The sequence below is a fragment of the Trachurus japonicus genome, chromosome 18, assembly GCF_045865225.1.
Source record: "Trachurus japonicus isolate A0001 chromosome 18, Traja_1.0".
Lineage (NCBI taxonomy): Eukaryota > Metazoa > Chordata > Actinopteri > Carangiformes > Carangidae > Trachurus > Trachurus japonicus.
In genome coordinates, this window is record NC_140924.1 from 20,996,040 (window position 1) to 21,013,446 (window position 17,407).

General features: G+C 39.9%; 2 protein-coding genes across 2 annotated transcripts; both read right to left on the reverse strand.

Moving 5' to 3' along the window:
• Positions 1-215: 215 nt before the first annotated feature.
• On the reverse strand, positions 216-6,402 carry LOC146969252 (transmembrane protein 272-like). The gene is made up of 6 exons (XM_085759368.1): positions 6,351-6,402; positions 5,909-6,055; positions 5,355-5,480; positions 2,187-2,237; positions 1,860-2,066; positions 216-394 (listed from the first exon to the last, which is right to left on the reverse strand). The coding sequence occupies exons 1-6, from the start codon at positions 6,400-6,402 to the stop codon at positions 216-218; spliced, it is 762 nt and encodes a 253-aa protein (XP_085615494.1).
• A 4,668-nt stretch (positions 6,403-11,070) lies between these two features.
• On the reverse strand, positions 11,071-12,570 carry LOC146969253 (transmembrane protein 272-like). Its single transcript, XM_085759369.1, has 4 exons — positions 12,528-12,570; positions 12,363-12,413; positions 12,043-12,246; positions 11,071-11,333 (listed from the first exon to the last, which is right to left on the reverse strand). The coding sequence occupies exons 1-4, from the start codon at positions 12,568-12,570 to the stop codon at positions 11,071-11,073; spliced, it is 561 nt and encodes a 186-aa protein (XP_085615495.1).
• Positions 12,571-17,407: the final 4,837 nt, after the last annotated feature.

Genomic DNA, 17,407 nt, shown 5'->3' on the forward strand with positions numbered 1-17,407 from the left:
TTTCCCAAATTTGAATTTCACATCACTCCTTACTAACATACACTTTTTGGTCTTGTCCAAGCATGAGCAATAATGTAAATTAAAGAGAAATTAATAGACTCAGCATTGAGGACACATGATCTAACAGAGGAAAGCTTCAGCAACACATGATGTGCTCAGTACAGCGCCACAGGATCCATGCCAGCTCCTCAATGTGTCAGAGGGTCACCGCTAGTTCATCGGCTGCAGAAGATGGCAGCGCAGCAGCTACAGAACAGTAAGAGACCCAGGAGGATGTACCCCGCGTTGGTGGTCCAGAAGGCGTACAGGTAGAGCGTCTTGTCGCAGTACGGTTCCACGTCTGTCATGGTCTTGTTATAGTTGGGTTCATAGATTGAGTAGATCCACACGTTACCTAGAAAAACAAGAAACAAGATAACAGACTCAGAGCTTCATGTTCACACTCCCAGACTTTAACACACCAACCCCCTGTAGTAAAAAAAAAATCCTGATAGACTTTTGGTGATCAAACATCAAAAATAAAATAATTGGCCTTGTGAACATGATCTCTCTTTAATACCTTCAGAGAATATAGGTTTTGGTTTGATTGTTAAATTGTTTATTATAGTAAGGATCCCCATTAGCTGGTACCGTAGTAACCCACTAGTCTTCCTGGAGTTCAAGGTCAGAGGTCAGAGGTCAAAGGTCAGTGTGACTTCACATAAAGCTTTGAAGCCATTACTCAAGATATCACACAGGATTTCTGACACAATTTCACGAGACATAAGTGGTTAATATTATAACATGAGACCATACACTGTAAAAAAATATGGACATAGCATAAAAAAATATGGACATAGCATCCGTGACGTCACCCATTGGTTTTGGGGAGTCGTTTTTGTGACTCAAATATGGCGGCCTGAACAGCGCCATGGTAAATGGTAAATGGTCTGTATTTATATAGCGCTTTTCCATCTCAACGATACCCAAAGCGCTTTACAGTACATCACATTCACCCATTCACACACACATTCACACACTGATGGCGGAAGCTGCCATGCAAGGCGCGAACCACAACCCATCAGGAGCAAGGTGGGTAAGGTGTCTTGCCCAAGGACACTACGGCAGCAACCGGGACAGAGCGGGATTCGAACCGCCAACCCTCTGATCATTGGACGACCCGCTCTACCACCTGAGCCACTGCCGCTGCCGCCATGTTGGATTGGCCGGCCGAGAACCCGCCCACTGGCCTCGCAGCAGCCTGTCTCCGGACCTGTCACTCAATGTTTCCGCGCCCTAATTGGCGAGAATTTTAAACCTAATAATAGTAAAACAGTAGAGTTTTTAAAAAAAAATCACCCCCCTCAGAGTGTGTGTGGGGGTAGAAACTATCGATTGACACACTCTAGCCCCGTTTCCACTGTGCGGTACGGTACGGGTCTGTCATGGTGAAAGTATAAGGTTAGTAACAGGTTAGTATTGGATCTTCAGGGAAACATTAGGTGGACATCTAGTGGCTGCTACATGTCACTACAGTGTGTTGATTCTTCAGCTGGAGCATTTTAATGGAAGAGGTGAGGCTTTACAAAGGAGAAAATTATAAAATAAATATTGGACAAGGTGGAGACATAGAGAAGCGTCTAGTATTTTCCTTTCATCAGGAGGAGGATGTAGCGAGCTGCTTCAATTAAACAGGAGGCTTTTGAAGAGTCATTGAAGCCATTCTTATTCCTTATCTCATCTTATTTTAACTAATTAAAACCATTACAATCTACTGTTGAATTGTACTGTTGTGCTTAAAGCTTTTAAAAACATGTTTGTTCTTGTGCTAAGATTAAGTTCGTAAACGTGTTTATCATCTACAATCTGTCTCCACTCACCAGCTATGAACCAGCAGGCAATGAAGAAAGATGTAAGTGAGTTCAACATCATGCAGGCTCCACTGAGCAGGTTGGAGGTGTCGTCTTCATCCCCCTGGGCGCAGGGCAGGCAGGAGAACAGGCCCAGCACCAGGGCGAACACCCCCATCACGATCAGATAGATGGGGATGTAGGGCTGCTGTGGACACTCATTCAGATACATTGTCCCTGTTGGACACAGAAGAGATCTGTCAGTGTGCAGGGTCACTAATGTCATGACTTTCTGGGATTAATTCATGTGAAATGTGCACATCATTCATCATCATTAAATGTGCACAACTCACTCACCAATTGCAATATGTGCAGAAGGCAGGATGCACGTAAACAGCTTGCAACAAACTGAAAGAAGAGAAAATAAAGGTGTAATTTGAAATAACAGACATTTTAAGACTTTTCTACAAACCTACAGTAAGACGAATCAAATAGAGACACGAGTGTGTCACCATCGGCTCTCACCCAGTATCAGCAATGGGAGTTTAGGAGGGTGGCGGAGGTTTTCGAGAGGATTGGTGCTGGACATTGTAGCAGTGATGAGGGCTCCAACCTGCAGAGGAGGAGACAGCTCGGAGAATAATCTTGATAAAACTAAAAACCAAAAACAACTAAATACACAATTTATTCTGCAGCACAAGACCAATCTTGATAAATTATTCATTGTGAATAATTTTTCAAATAAGAATTTGCTTCTGAGACGTCAGGATCTGCTGTTGTCTTTGTTATAGTATGTTAGAGAAAACTGAGAATCTTGATTTGAAAGATGGTCATTTAAAAATGTTTAATAATAACTTGAATTTTTTACTTTACCTTATACACCAAACAATTAATTGATTATTTGCAGCTCTGATCCCAATAAATAACGATTAAAACACTGAATCTCTCTGAATTAAATGCACTACTGTATAGAATCACATATTCAGCACAGTGCAGGCAAAACAGAGACATGAACCAGATCTTTACCTTTGTTGTTCTCACTCTTCAGCTTTAAACCAATGTTGGACAGTCCTCCCTCTCAGACCTTCACACACAGGCAGTCAGACGTAAAGCCACCACTATCTTACACGACCCCTCCCACTCCACAACTCTTTCTAACTTCTTCCCCCCACAAACTTCAAATCATTCATCTCATCTGCCATCAACATCATCAACAACTCACTATGAAATCTTTTAATGTTCTTTTAAGGTTTTATTTTGTATTTACCTGTGTCATTCTGTATCTATTTGTTGTTTGTTTATGTTATGTTAAATTGTGTTTTGCTTAACTTATGTTTCTTTTATGCACACATCTAAGAAAAATTTCCACAGCTTTTTGCAGGGGACAATAAAGGTTTTCTGATTCTGATTCTGAACATTAGTTGTTTTGTCTCATGTGAAACTGAAGCTTAAAATCACATTACAACAGGCATCTGGTGCACATCTTGTGATTGTCTCAGTGTGAACTGCACCAATTACCGGCAACCCCATGGAGTGAAGCCACAGAAGACACATTTTACAAACATGGTCAAAAAGAAAATGGCAGAGGTCCAGATAGGCTGACACCCAAAACACTGGAACCCACATTTCCCATAATGCAACTGGATCTCCTTTTGCATATTGCCTTTTCCATTAGTTGTTTCCTCAGTTTGCAGTACGGGCCCTGTGAAGTCAAGCAGGTCTCTTCAACAGCATGTCCATCATGGGAAGTCATACAGCTGTTTCTGAAGACTGGATAGTTGTAATTGTTTGTGATGTTAAAAAAAAGTCTGAGAAGTGCACTGCTCCTGTTTGACACAAGGATAAAGACAGAGAGGAGTATAACCTGTCTCATCTACTGATAATTATGATATTCCTTTTTATTCTTGATAACTGGATTGCAGAGTTCTGATTCACTTACTATCACTTCAGCAATGAATATGGTGGAGAAAATCAGCAGAGTACACACTGAGAAACACAGTATATATGTATCACATATTACAATTTATTTTCCTTTCATCATTCTTTCAGTGTGTTACATCAAAAAAAAACAGGAGGCTCTTATCTTAGCTAAGTAAACCATTACTGTAAGACAGTCAGACCCCCACCCTGAAATGTTGTCTCTGAAACAATGGAAGTTTTACCCCAGACTGGATGTAACCACTGTGTAGTTATACCCTTTGGTTATTAGTGATTTAATCAATCATCTTTGTTAGAGTTTCACCATTTGATGACTGTCACTAATCACTCTGAAGTGTCTCAGTGCGAGAAGTATAAAGGTGTCACATGAAAAGACCCCCTGATGAACAAAGGTCTCCAGATGCGAATGGTGTCTCCATGCAAAGTCCCGATTGTTATGTGAATCAAATAGAGACACGAGTGTGTGTCTTACACCGTGTCAGCACTGAGAGTTCACAAAGATCGGTGTCGGACGGTGTCGGACTCCAACCTGCAGAGGAGGAGACAGATCTGAGAACAATGTTGATGAAACTAAAAACCTGCAAACTGACAGTGACATTTAATACAACATGATTCTTACAAACATTTGGAAATTTGAAAAATAACTTGAATTTTTAAGTATTTTACCTTATACACCAACAATTGATTGATTAATTAAAACAATAATCAGCAGAGTAAGTGGTAACAAAAATGAGCTATTCTTTGGAGCTCTAATCCCAATAAATGAACATTAAAACACTCTAAATGCAAAGAAATGAATCTCTGAATGCACTGTGTGTAAGATCTGTTGAAATGGAAATAATGGTAAACAAAAAATATCACAATAATAGAATATAATCACATATTACCTTCTCTGTTCTCACTCTTTACACTTTAAACCAACAATGGTTGTTTCCTCTCATGAGAAATTGAAGCTTCTGAGGGACGTCACGTGTGCTTCAGTAAAACCACACAGAAACAGGAACACAGTGTACGTGTTGGTACCTAGTGAACTGTCCCAATTACCATCTGCTCCGTTACGTTTGGGATCCAAAGAAGACAGATGTGGGGGAAAAAATGGTCAAAAACAAAACAGCAGAGGTTCAGATACATTGACACCCAAAACACTGAATCACACATTTCCCAGCACGCTACATTTTCCATTAGACCCACAATTCATCTTTATTTCCTCAGTTTGCAGTGAGCGAGGGCCTCCTTTCATGTCATACACATACTCAAACAATCCCAACAATCATATTTCCTCCAAATTACAACAGTGCTTGCTAAGAAAATGTGGAGTCAGACTTACAGTATACCTTGAATATTTCAATATTTATTTGTCTTCATTTGCATTACATACAGTAGCCTATGTTAAAACATGTTATTGTTGTTTTTTAAATGTAATATAATTTTGTATTTTGTTAATTGATACTATTTCTTTGTCAAGATCATTAGATATCCATCAGAAAGTCATCATCAAAAAATGATCCAATATTGGAACATGGGCTGTTTTGAACTCCCCACAAAGGTCTTTCATCAAGTGTCTCTACAACAGGAAAAGGAGCCTACATAACTGGACGTAGGACAAAATGTTGGTCAACATGGCAAACATGTAGAGCGTGTTGCAGTAGAAACTGATTTGTGTTGTGTTCTTGTTGTAGTCGATCTTATGAGCAATGTAGATCACCACATTACCTGGGGAAAACAAAACAAAAAATCCAAGAAAATAGAAACACCAACAATAAATAAACCAAAAATTTGAAACTGTGGTGGAGTGGAGATGCTATTTGTATCATGATGATACTGGACTGAAGGGATGACTGGTGAAACTGACTGTATTAAGTTCTTATATAAAGGTTTATCAGTTTAGCCACCAATGCTCAACCTTAAGTGTAATTAGCAAGTCTGCACTTGAATTATGCAACTGTGTATGACACCTTTTGTTACAGTGCAATAGAAGAAGGAAAAAAAGAGGAGAATATTTAGTAGAATAAACCCCTGGAACTGAGTACATTGGAACCTTTGTTTGTTCCACAAAGAGCTGTATTATCAATTTGTGGTGTTAAAAATAAAATGAATCCTGTCCAAAGAGTCCCCTCAATAATTTGTGTTCAGTCCCTTACCAGCAATGAACAAGAAGGAGATGATGACAAACAGGCAGCCAAAGATCTTAGGGCAAGTTACGCAGCGCAGAAGCAGTGGTATGATTATCACCACCGGGTAGATTGGAAATAAGGGCAGCCACTGACAGTCTGAGAGGTGCACTCCTCCTGTTTGACACAAGGACAAAGAGGGGTGTAACTTCCCCCATCTCATCTATTACATAATGATTGTTATGCTGCATTTTGTAGCTGGTCTTTGGTTTACATGAATAAAATCTGAATAATGACAAGGAAGTGCAGCACTGACTTACCTAATATCATTACAACGAAGATCATGATGAGTAATATCATAGTATTATTCACTGAGAAAGACACAATATATAGTATTTACATATTAAAATTACAAAATAATCACCAGCAGAAGATGCTTTGAGTTAAATTCCACCATGATCACATCTCTCACCTCTTGCACTTGAGTTTCCACTGGTGTGTTTGGCTCTGTCACTCTCCGACATTGTTCCCAGTGATAAGTCAAACCTACAGAGGGGATAGATGAGCTGTCTCAAGTACATTAAGATGAGTCTTGACACAAAAAAAAGGTCCTGAACATAGTCCAAAACATCTACAAAAACAAAACAATAAAACAAAAACCAACGATAAAAGAGTTAGCTGGAAAATATGTTTAGGCCTAACACAAAAGTCTTTGCGTAGAATAAATACAAAAACACTTTGAAAAATGTGAAATTTTACCAATCAATTAAAAAAAAAAAAAAAAACTTGAGATAGTACAACGTTCCAAAATAGTGACGGAATAACTGGCGCTTGTCTGGCAAGAATTGGGCTATATGAGAGAAGAACAATTTTTCCCATATATTTTTTTCAACTTCCTGTTTCACTGCGTTTCATTTTGATTTCTGTTCCCTTTCCATCATTAACCATAAAGGATTACAATTAAAGCTCAAGTCACATTTTCCTGTTTAAGTTTGCACAAGACATTGTTAAGATTTTTCGTATAGACTCCATAGTCGGTGTAACGCCGTCTGACCGCAGTAGTAGGCTAGTTTGTTGGCCGTCTATAACTTTAAATCGATACCACTGTGTGTCAGTAACTTAAAGTCACTGGACTCGTGCCAACGTGTTCTCCTTTTTTACTTCATATAATGGCAAACTGTCTCAGTCTGTGGTGGCACTTGTGGTATTTTGTATATGCCTCATCGTGTTTGTGAGATCCCAGCTCAGTGGTTCCTCAATTATTATAGACTGAGTCAGGTGAGCTTTCTTAGCTAAATTTGGAATCCATTTATTTTTATTCTTCACCAGCTTCACTTGTTGTTTTCTATTAATGAGCAGCTCTGTCTTGTTGTATGCCTTATTGCTTTCCTCTGTGATTTTGTAGGTCCAGTGCCCAAATGGTATTAAGCAGCAAAGGAGGAAGTACCAAAGAAACAGCCACACACCATCCACCTCAAAGACAAACGTGTTCATTCTGATATGAGCAGCTGTAGAGAGTCTGTGATTCATTTAGGGTTGGTGAATTTTGGAGGCGGGCTCTAGGCTGTCCACCCAATAACTAATAAGAAATGTTACCTGTTCTATTTTTCCATTGGACAAATGTTTAACCCTTAAAGCAGAAGTAAGTGATATATTTGTGTTAATATAAGTCTTAAATAGTTCTATCTTCCGACAGCAATCACTTACATAGAGTGTTTGGTCTGAAACACGGGTCTCTCAGTCACTCTGCTCTGCTCTGAGCCGAGGAGAAAACATTTATCGTATCCTACAGTTTTTATCCAATGAGGAGAGAGAACGGCATGCAGGGCTGTGTGTGCAGCCAAACTCGTGTTTTTCCGACCTGTGAAGTCGTACCAGTTCGATCTGGTACGAGTTCACCGGTCGGAAGTTACGAGTGGCCGTTATAGTGACTTTCACAGGTAAAACAGGTCGGAAAAACACGAGTGGGTTGCCTGGAACGCTACAAAATCGTAAATTGTGACTTGAAGCTGTAATTTACGGTTTCAAAAGCACAAACACTTAATCCACACCTATCTTGATAACAAATGAATCATTTTGAGTCATTTTTCAAGCAAAGATTTGCTTCCTAATAGACATCAGGATCTGCTGTTGTCTTTGTGATATGTGAACTGAGAATCTGCATTTATTTGAAAAATAACTTGAATTTTTAAGTATTTTACCTCATACACCAAACAATCCATTGATTAATTAAAACAATAATCAGCAAAGTGGTAACAAAAATGAGCTAGTAGCCTATAGATGCAGCTATGATCCTAGTAAGTGATCATTAAAACACTGAATCTCTCTGAATTAAATGCACTACATCTGTAATATCTGTTGAAATGAAAATAATGGTGAACAGAAAATATAACAATTATAGTGTAAAATTACATATTCAGCAGAGTCCAGATCTTTACCTTCTCTGTTCTCACTCTTCAGCCAACGATGGTTGTTTCCTCTCATGAGAAACTGAAGCTACTGAGATTAATAAATGTGCTTCTGTAAAACAACACAGAAACAGGAAGACAGTGTACAACTCTGGGTGACAAAGGTGAACTGCACCAATTACAATTGTTATCCTCTCTGCTAAATCTGCTACATTTCACTTCAAAATGTGGGCCTTCATGTTTTGGAGCACTGATAAAAAGTACTCTATATGTACACAAGAAGGGAATGTTTAGTTTTTTACAACAGTCAGCAGGATCTTGACAGACTCATGATTAGAAGACTCACAATTTTCACTTTATGTTTAAGGATACCTGTTTAAGTTCATTAAATAACATTGCTTTCACCCAGCCAGAGTTTGAAGGGATGGTGTGCAGTATATTGATGATTAAGTTGGTGCTGCCTTGTCTCGGCCCCTGAGGTCATTATTAGTCCTATGTTCAAACTTTAATGTAGTTTTGCATCATCATTCAATGCTGCAAATAGGTTTGAGTCTGATGAAGCACTCCCTCATTCTATGATAAAAATAAAGGGAATGGAGAGAGGGTCGGTGGGGAACAGGTTGTCAGGTACAGCACCTCGGGCCGAGGGACTCAAAGCTAAGATGCAGGCAGTAGCGCCCCCCACCAGCACCGCTACTGCCCCCACCTTCCACCAGAAGGAGGAGGACGGGGAGCTGGGGGGTCCGAGTCAGGACCAGGACTCTCTGCTGCTGGGGGAGAGGGGTCTGCACTTGACATGTTTTTTGTTTTTTTTACACCTAGAACAGAATAGAATAGAAAATATTTTCAATTCAGATCGTCCAGCAATTTACATAACCTATATGATATAAAAAGTAAAAACATGTACAGTAGTTATAGCCTAACAAATGGCATTGTGCATCAAATGAAGGATTTCCTGAATCTTTCTGTTCTGCAGGTCAGGGAGATGAGCCTGTTACTTACCTCTATGGTTTCTCTCTCTAATTCACTCAGATGATATAAACACTGTTGCAAGATTGTTGTGGTGTTTTTTTTGTTTTTTTTACACCTAGAATAGAATAGAATAGAATAGAATAGACAATATTTTCAATTCAGATTGTCCAGCAACTTACATAACCTAGGCTATATGATATAAATGATATAAAAAGTAAACATGCACAGTATAGCCTGATAAATGGCATTGTGCATCTTAATGGCAGCAGGAATGAAGGATTTCCTGAATCTTTCTGTTCTGCAGGTCAGGGAGATGAGCCTTACCTTTTGTGTTTCACTCTGTAGCCTAGATGATATAAACACATCTGTGTGTGAGTCTAATTAAGTTCACTGTGTTTACTTGCTTACTTGTGTCACTATGGATACATCCAAGTGCCACGTTCCGTGGTTGGCTCCCCGTGTGGGAGTCAAAGTTTGAACATAAAGACTAATAATGACCTCAGGTGCCAAGAACGGCGATATCTTTTTCTATTTAATTTTATTGTTATTTTCTCGTGATAACTACTTATTTTGTCATCGTGTAAAGCAAAATTTGTTTTCATTCATTTATTTCATTATCTAACTGAAGACTTTTGTTGGTTTGTAAACACAGAAAGCTACATGCAGGGTCACCAGTTCACTGTTTATTTTACAGTTTACTACTGTTTTTATTTTACAGTATGTTACTGTGATAACACCATGCACTGAATTACAATATTTTCTTGATTTTACAGTAAACTACTGGCAGCAGGGTTGCTACTGTGAATTGTGTACAGAGCTCTCACCTTTAGCCACTGACTGTGATATGGATGCAAACATATTACCTGACCAGTCTCACCCTATTTCCAAGACATCTATCAAAGACACAACGAAAAATTACACCTCACTTATTCCTGTACGAGAGAAATGCAACACTTAGAAAATGAGATCAAACTAACAAACTGGGAAAGCATCATAAAGATAGATAGTGAGCAAGCCTGCAGGGACTACTGAAAGCATCTACTACAGAAAGCAACACATGAACAACACATCATGGCAATTAATGAAAGAAAGGGATGCAGCCCTGAAATTTTTTTTTTAAATCAGACACTAGACACTGATCGTTTAATATAATATAAATGCTGTAGAAATAAAACCATATGGCAACTCTTAGGGGGAAAAAAGGGGATGAGAGCTTGATCATTGCCAATAGTTTTAATGATTAGTTTATCAACTCTGTGTTGGAACTAGGCAGCAGTTTAGCAAACATACAATCATTTGAGTTTTTAACTAAATCTACACTATCTTCTTTCTTTACTAACAAACACTCTCTTGGTCTTGTCTTCTTGTCTTGAATTTCATCTTTGTTGAGTTTTATATTAGATTGTAGGCTATATCAGGACAAGTGAATTAATTTAGTGGTTTCTAATCTTTCAAACATTAGTTGAAGGTGAAGAAGACTTAAACAAACAAATCTAACATTAAATGCAGTTGTAGCACAATAGTATGATGTTAGCTTTGGCACTGATAACTTGTATTTGGCAATTTTCACAATTTTTCAACAGACTAAACATTCATCAAAATATGATGGCTTTATTGAGTTCAATTACTTGGATGGGATAAATGTAACCGTTACAGGTTATTATACAGTAGGTCTTAATTGGATTTGATTGTTTCGATGCACATTAGTAAAGCATTAATAGAATAGGCTCAGCACTGAGGAAACTTGATGATAATTTGTGTTGAGTATCTATTAAACAACGTTCACTCTGATGTGTTTCCCACTGCTCAAGTCTAACCTGGAACGTTGTTGTTTCCGAGGCTGGACACATGCGTAACAGTAGAGATTGCAACAGTAGTAGAGCTTTTAGACGTTTTAAAGCTTTTAGACTTGTAGCTGCTGCCACCACAGCAGCTGCCGCAGAGCAGTAGGAGGATGTTGACCACGGTGGTGGTCCAGAAGGCAAACAGGTAGAGTGTCTTGTTGCAGTACGGTTCCACGTGCGTCATGTTTTTGTTGTAGTTGGGCTTGGAGATTGAGTAGATCCACTCGTTACCTAGAGAAAAAAACCTTGTAAGACACTGATCACAGTCTCAGACATTAACACACCAACCCCTTTTGGTAAAATGTACAGTTACATTAATGAGTCTTGAAATGATTTTGGTGATCAAAGGTCAAAGTCACAGTGACTTCTCTAAAAAAAAAAAAAAAGAAAGTTCACATGTGTTCACAGGCGTATAATGACATCAGGTGTCTTCTTTCACGTGAATAAACCATGAGAAAAAGCTGGAGGTGTGCAATGAAGCCCCGCTATATGTGACAGTATCGTGGAAAGCCGTGGTGCTCACATTGGGATTGCATTGGGTATTTGGACCCAGTGTGAATGACAAGGCTTTCCGCTTTACTGTTGTCTGTAGCAGGGCTTCACCTTGATGTGAACCCAACGCTGAACAAGCTTTTCTATGCAATGTGGCCCCACTAGAACTGTTTTTCCAGGATCACCAACCCTATATCTTTCATGGAGGAGGTGAAACAAAGGTCTAAATTAAAAGAGAGAAATAGTGGACAATTTATTTTCCTTTCATCAGAATTTCTTGCTGCTTCATGCGTGCTTCATCAAATAAACAGGAGGGGTTGGGGGCCATCATCTTATCTCATCTAATTCAATCATTACAATCTACTGTTTTATGTCTTTAAAATCATGTTGATCTCATGCTATGATTTAGTTTGTAAACATGTGTATGATCTACTATCTCTTCACTCACCAGCTATGAACCAGCAGAAGAGGAAGACAGATGTCAGAAAGCACAATATCACGTAGAGTATACTGAGCGGGTGTAAGCGGTTTTCAGTAGCCCACTTGTTGTAAAACAGGGAGAGCAGGGCGATCACCAGGCCGAACACCCCCACCACGATCAGATAGATGGGGATGAAGGGCTGCTGTGGACACTCATTCAGATACACTGTCCCTGTTGGACACAGGAGAGATCTGTCAGTGTGCAGGGTCACTTTAATGTCCTGACTTTCTGGCATTATTTCAGATACCCCTGAAAAGCATGTTTGTGAATATGCACAACTCACTCACCAATTGCAATATCAGCAATACACAGGATGCATGGAAGAAAATTTGTACATCCTGAAAGAAGATAAAATATAGGTGTAATCTGAAAGAACAGACATTTTAAGACATTTCTCTGGCTTGAGATGAATCAAATTGAGACACGAGTGTGTGACGAGTGTCAGCTCTCACCCAGCTGAGGTGTTGAGACTTGAGGAGGTTCAATGCTGGACATTGTAGCAGTGATGAGGGCAACCTGCAGAAGAGGACACAACCCTGAGAACAATGTTGATAAAACTAAAAACCTGCAAACTGACATTTTTACAATATGATCTTTAGAAACCAGAAGACAAGAGGAAAACAAAGGTCTTAAAATACACAAGTTTTGTCTTCCACCATTCACCAGCACAAGGCAAATTCAACATTTTGAATGATAGTGAGGTGGTTCGGGCGCATGACGTCTGTCCGACCATACGGTATATTTCTTTATTTTTGCGTCCATTAGTCCGACCCATTTCTCCACGAGAAAAGTAGCCCTGTGCCCGATCAACTTTTTTTTCTCAGATGTAGAAAACCTAACCCACAAATGACGTCAGGATTGAATGGGTAGTCGGAGAAATGGTACCAGCAGTAACTTTTGGGCAGTAGACTTAAAGATATGAGCTGTTTCTCCAAGCATGCTGCTGTCGCAATAATGTTTGGCGCCTCCTGGATGCTCTACTTTGACTGCAGCCCCGCGACTGGCCCAATGAATAGCGGCAGTAAGATGAGATGATTATTGTTTTAAGTTGATCATTTTATTGTATTGGTGTAGCCCGTCGTCGAAATTCAAGTTATAATTCAAATTTTCGAACAACCATCTCTAAAACCCAGATTCTCAGTTTAGGCAACAGTAGTTTTGCCTGGACTGTGCTGAATCGTTGATTATAAACTATTACTGTAGTATTTTTCTGTTCACCATTCAACATTTTACCAGCAGTTCACCGTTATAACACTGAGTTGATCACTGGACCTGTAGGTGTGTTGCTGTTGCTGTTTTAATGTGTTTTTATCAAGGGGGCAGCTTTATAGCAACGTTGGCTGTTTCCTCTCAAGTGAAAGTGAAGCTTCTGAGAGGTAATGACAGTGCTTTAATAAAAACACATAAAACTGGATGTCAGGTAAATAAATTAACTCAGTGTGATAAAGGTGAGCTGCTGGTAAAATGTTTAATGGTTAACAGAAAATAATACATTAATAGTGTTGTTAGATCCCCGGTATTTAGCCCCTATTAAAAAAGCCTTTACTGGACCAGCTCTCCGTTTAAAGGGGGGAGCATACATCAGTCCGACTGCCCATAAGTCCGACGGCTCATTTCTCCGACTACCCATTCTACAGTGTTAAGGTTAGGTTTAGGGTAAGGTTAAGGGTTAGGGCTACTTAACTAGGAGAAATGGGAGTTCGGACTAATGGACGCAAAAATAAATAAATTTATGGTCGGAGAAATGGGTAGTCGGACGGACGTCGTGCGCCCGTTTAAAGGGTACGTTCTCAAGTTCTAACGGTCATGGACCAGAGTAGAATTTCTAAAGAATGTTTAAGCTGGTGACGAGGAAACTCGCCTAGCTTCTAACTGCCTTCGTCCTGACGTCTGCTCCGCTTCCCCAAGCCACTAGTTCTGATAGAGCAGCCCCCCCACCCAGAACTAGTCCTGGCACGCCTGTTAACAGCAGCTTTCCTCTTTGATCCTTGCACTTGTTATTGGCTAGGCCAGCGGTACTCAATAGGCGGCCCGCCGAACCTTCCAATCAGACCCGCGACTGAGTTCTACTAGTTTACATATTACTGTATACTGTATTTCTCGGGCTCCGTGCGCCTGTAAGTCAAAGCGCTGGGACATGTAAACACGTGCGGAGCGTTTGTGTGTGCCTGTGAGGCGCTGCACTGGGATACAGAAACGCCGACGAACCCAAATCACCATGCGCGAGTGTTTGGGTAGCGGGCTCGGACTGCAGGGTTTTCCCTGCCTGTCTGCAGAGACCGTGGGTGATTTTGACCGCCGTCTTGCAGGTTCCAACTGTGTGTTGCATTAATAAAAAGGAATAAACATGCATGGGGGGCCGTTCAGATGAAGAGTCTTTTGCGCGCGCTCAAACCCATTCAATGTAGCCGCGCGTCATGCACGATCTCACAACTCATCACTGACCTTAGCCGCTCGCATTTGATGAGAACGCAATTGTTTTTCCGTGCACATTCTGCGGCGCACAGCTGCGCGACCTGCTTCCTCCGCTTGTTGTGTGTCCCGGTTCCATCGGCCTGTTGTCTCCTACTGTTTCCCACTGAGATCTGCCTCGTTTGAAAAGCCCATGTGAGGAAAGACGTCGCCTTCGAGATGTAGAATGTGTGATTATAGAAGAAAACACACATTTTCCAGGACTCAATGTCTTATCCTCAGAACAGAGTCAGTCATGTCTGTGATGGTCAGTTTCATATTTTAAGTTTGAAAATCACAGGGCATGTCTGAGGAGACAAGTCAGCAGTGGTAAAGCTCCAGCATGATATGTAAATGATAGATAATGTCAAGATTTTTCATTTATATCATACAAAACACCATGAAGTGTATAAATAAAAATTATGTGCTTACAAGTAAAATAAAAATAAATTATTAGACGAAAAAGGTGAATTTAATTTCAATCTAGGCCTATTTGAATGTGCGGCCCCCAAGGTGTCTGTTAAGAAAATTTCTGGCCCTTCGACAAATGTATTTGAGTACCCCTGGGCTAGGCTTTATTTAACGGTTTGGAAAAACAACCCTAGGGACCTCTTTATCTTTTGAAGTGGACACTAGATTAACCTTTAAGAGCCTTAAAGATGTTGTGGACACGCTTATGATCATGAACAGCATAACAGTGATAATTGAATTAAAACCTCTTGTCTTTTAGGTTGAATTTTTATGCCAGGAATTTAGCAGTGACAAAGCAGCATCAGAGGATAAAAACAAAAATTATTAAAATCAATTCTGACCCTATCAATCAACCCAACCTCTGATGAATAGTTGCCTGATTAAAATTTCTGTAGGATATAAGGACGCAGGATTCGGCCGGCTACGAATTTCCTGGACCCCGTCTGCTGGGGTGATGACCGGGGGCTTAGAGCCCCTTGGAGCGGACCAGCAGAGAGTGTGGAGATTACCTGAGATCAAATTGTTAAGTGCAGTCTTCTTGTTCGATGGCTATGTTCTATAGATGCACCAGTTTCCGGGGTCTTCGCAGGAGTAGGGTCTGACTAACTCGCTCTCGCACCCAGTCCCGACGCACACTCCCCTGCTTCTGGCAGGATCATCTTTTTATACTGTATGTCTGGAGCAGCCAACACCCTTCCTTTGCATCATGGGATAATTTCTCCATCACTCTGCTTGCCTTTATTTGGTCATTGTGCACTTCTCTATTCTCTAAACCTCTGCAACCTGACAAATTTGACCTCAGCAGCTGTGTGTGTTGAAATAATAATAATAATAATCATAATCATAATCATAATCATAATCATAATCATAATCATAATCATAATCATAATAATAATAATCATAATAATACATTTTACTACAGTCTCAAAACAATACAATGGTGAATCTGTTATGGGAAAGATGAATTAAAATGAATGAAAAAAAAAAAAAAATTTGAACAATTTTAATGGTTCAACAAGCATAAACCCTTTTAAAAAAATAAGAGGAAAATCTGTGGTGTATGCAGCAGACTGGGGTGACTGCTCTCAGTCCAATCTGAGAAGTTTACATGTTGGTGACTATAATATTACAAATAGTAATATTATAGGAAATACTATATAATTAATGTATATGTACACTCTACAGAGCCAGGTCCAGGACCCTCTTCTGGTTTGTCAGGGAGGAATGTGGAGGAAGAGGTGGAAGAGGGTACAGATGAAAGTGAGAGTGGCAGAAACACAGGCGACGGCCGGAGGAGAGCAGTCATATGCATGAAGAAGGTAGAGTATCAGAGTAAAGGTAGGGATGCGAATACTATTTCCTCGTACAATTAATTGAAGTAATGAAGTTGTTGGAGGACGAAGAGTTGAAAAAGTAATTCAGAGAAGGATGGCGACTGAATGAGATGTACAAGAAAGAGTCAGGATAGAACAAACAGAGAGGCAGGAAGAAAAACAAGCTGATGTTGAGGTATTTGAAAGGGAAGAAGATAATCTGACTGACGACCCTGGTTTCTGGCCAGCAGATTTTACTGATCATTGTCTATTTCCTATTTTCATAGGATCATTGTTTATTTCCTATTTTCATAGGATCATTGTTTATTTCCTATTTTCCTGCAGCAAATAGACCTTTTCAAATACAGGTATTACCAAGGATACGAATTAAGGCTCCATTCCATTCAGGCTAAACAGAGTCAGGGTGCTGCATGCTGGCTCATTAGAAAAAGTTCTGCTACACTAAATGGAATGGGGCCTTAATTCGTATCCTTGGTAACACCTGTATTTGTTTATACTCTCTGAAAAGGTCTAAGATTAACCAAAATGAATTCCATTGTATTCAGAGTGCTCAGTTCTTCCCTTACTGTACATGTCAACTGTCATGTTGTTCTTCTTTCACAAATATGGTAATGATAGTCAAAAATACCATTAAAATGCATAATTGTATGTAAAATAGCATCAAAAAATGTTGCCGCTGTGTTGGGGGCCCATTCTTTTCACGGGGCCCAAAATCCCTAGCGGCGCCCCTGACTACATTAATAGTGTTTATAAAACGGAAAGGTGAAATCCGGCGATCTGATTGGTTGTTAACCGTGGTATATTGAGCATATACCACGGCTACTATTCTAAAGCCTTATCACAGCGTAAGCTATCACTCCGCGTCAGGCACGTATGACTGGTATGAATGGAAGTTGTTGTCATGTATCCATGACAACGGACTGTTGCAGTCCGTAGCCCAAGACAGCTGATGTTTTTACGATGTTAAAAAACGGACTAAAGTAGTTGAATCCACATGTTTAAGGTGAACTTTCACCTCCGGGGAGGGTTAACAATGGTAGAGGGGATTGAGCAGTGACTTTCATCTGAAAAAAAGC

Coding starts and splice junctions, on each gene's coding strand:
- LOC146969252 (XM_085759368.1), bottom strand. CDS start 6,402: ATGTCGGAGAGTGACAGAGCCAAACACACCAGTGGAAACTCAAGTGCA. Junction 5,481..5,908: donor CTCCTTCTTGTTCATTGCTG/GTAAGGGACTGA, acceptor TGTTTTCCCCAG/GTAATGTGGTGATCTACATT. Junction 2,067..2,186: donor TTCTGCACATATTGCAATTG/GTGAGTGAGTTG, acceptor TGTGTCCAACAG/GGACAATGTATCTGAATGAG.
- LOC146969253 (XM_085759369.1), bottom strand. CDS start 12,570: ATGTCCAGCATTGAACCTCCTCAAGTCTCAACACCTCAGCTGG. Junction 12,247..12,362: donor TATTGCTGATATTGCAATTG/GTGAGTGAGTTG, acceptor TGTGTCCAACAG/GGACAGTGTATCTGAATGAG. Junction 11,334..12,042: donor CTTCTGCTGGTTCATAGCTG/GTGAGTGAAGAG, acceptor TTTTTTCTCTAG/GTAACGAGTGGATCTACTCA.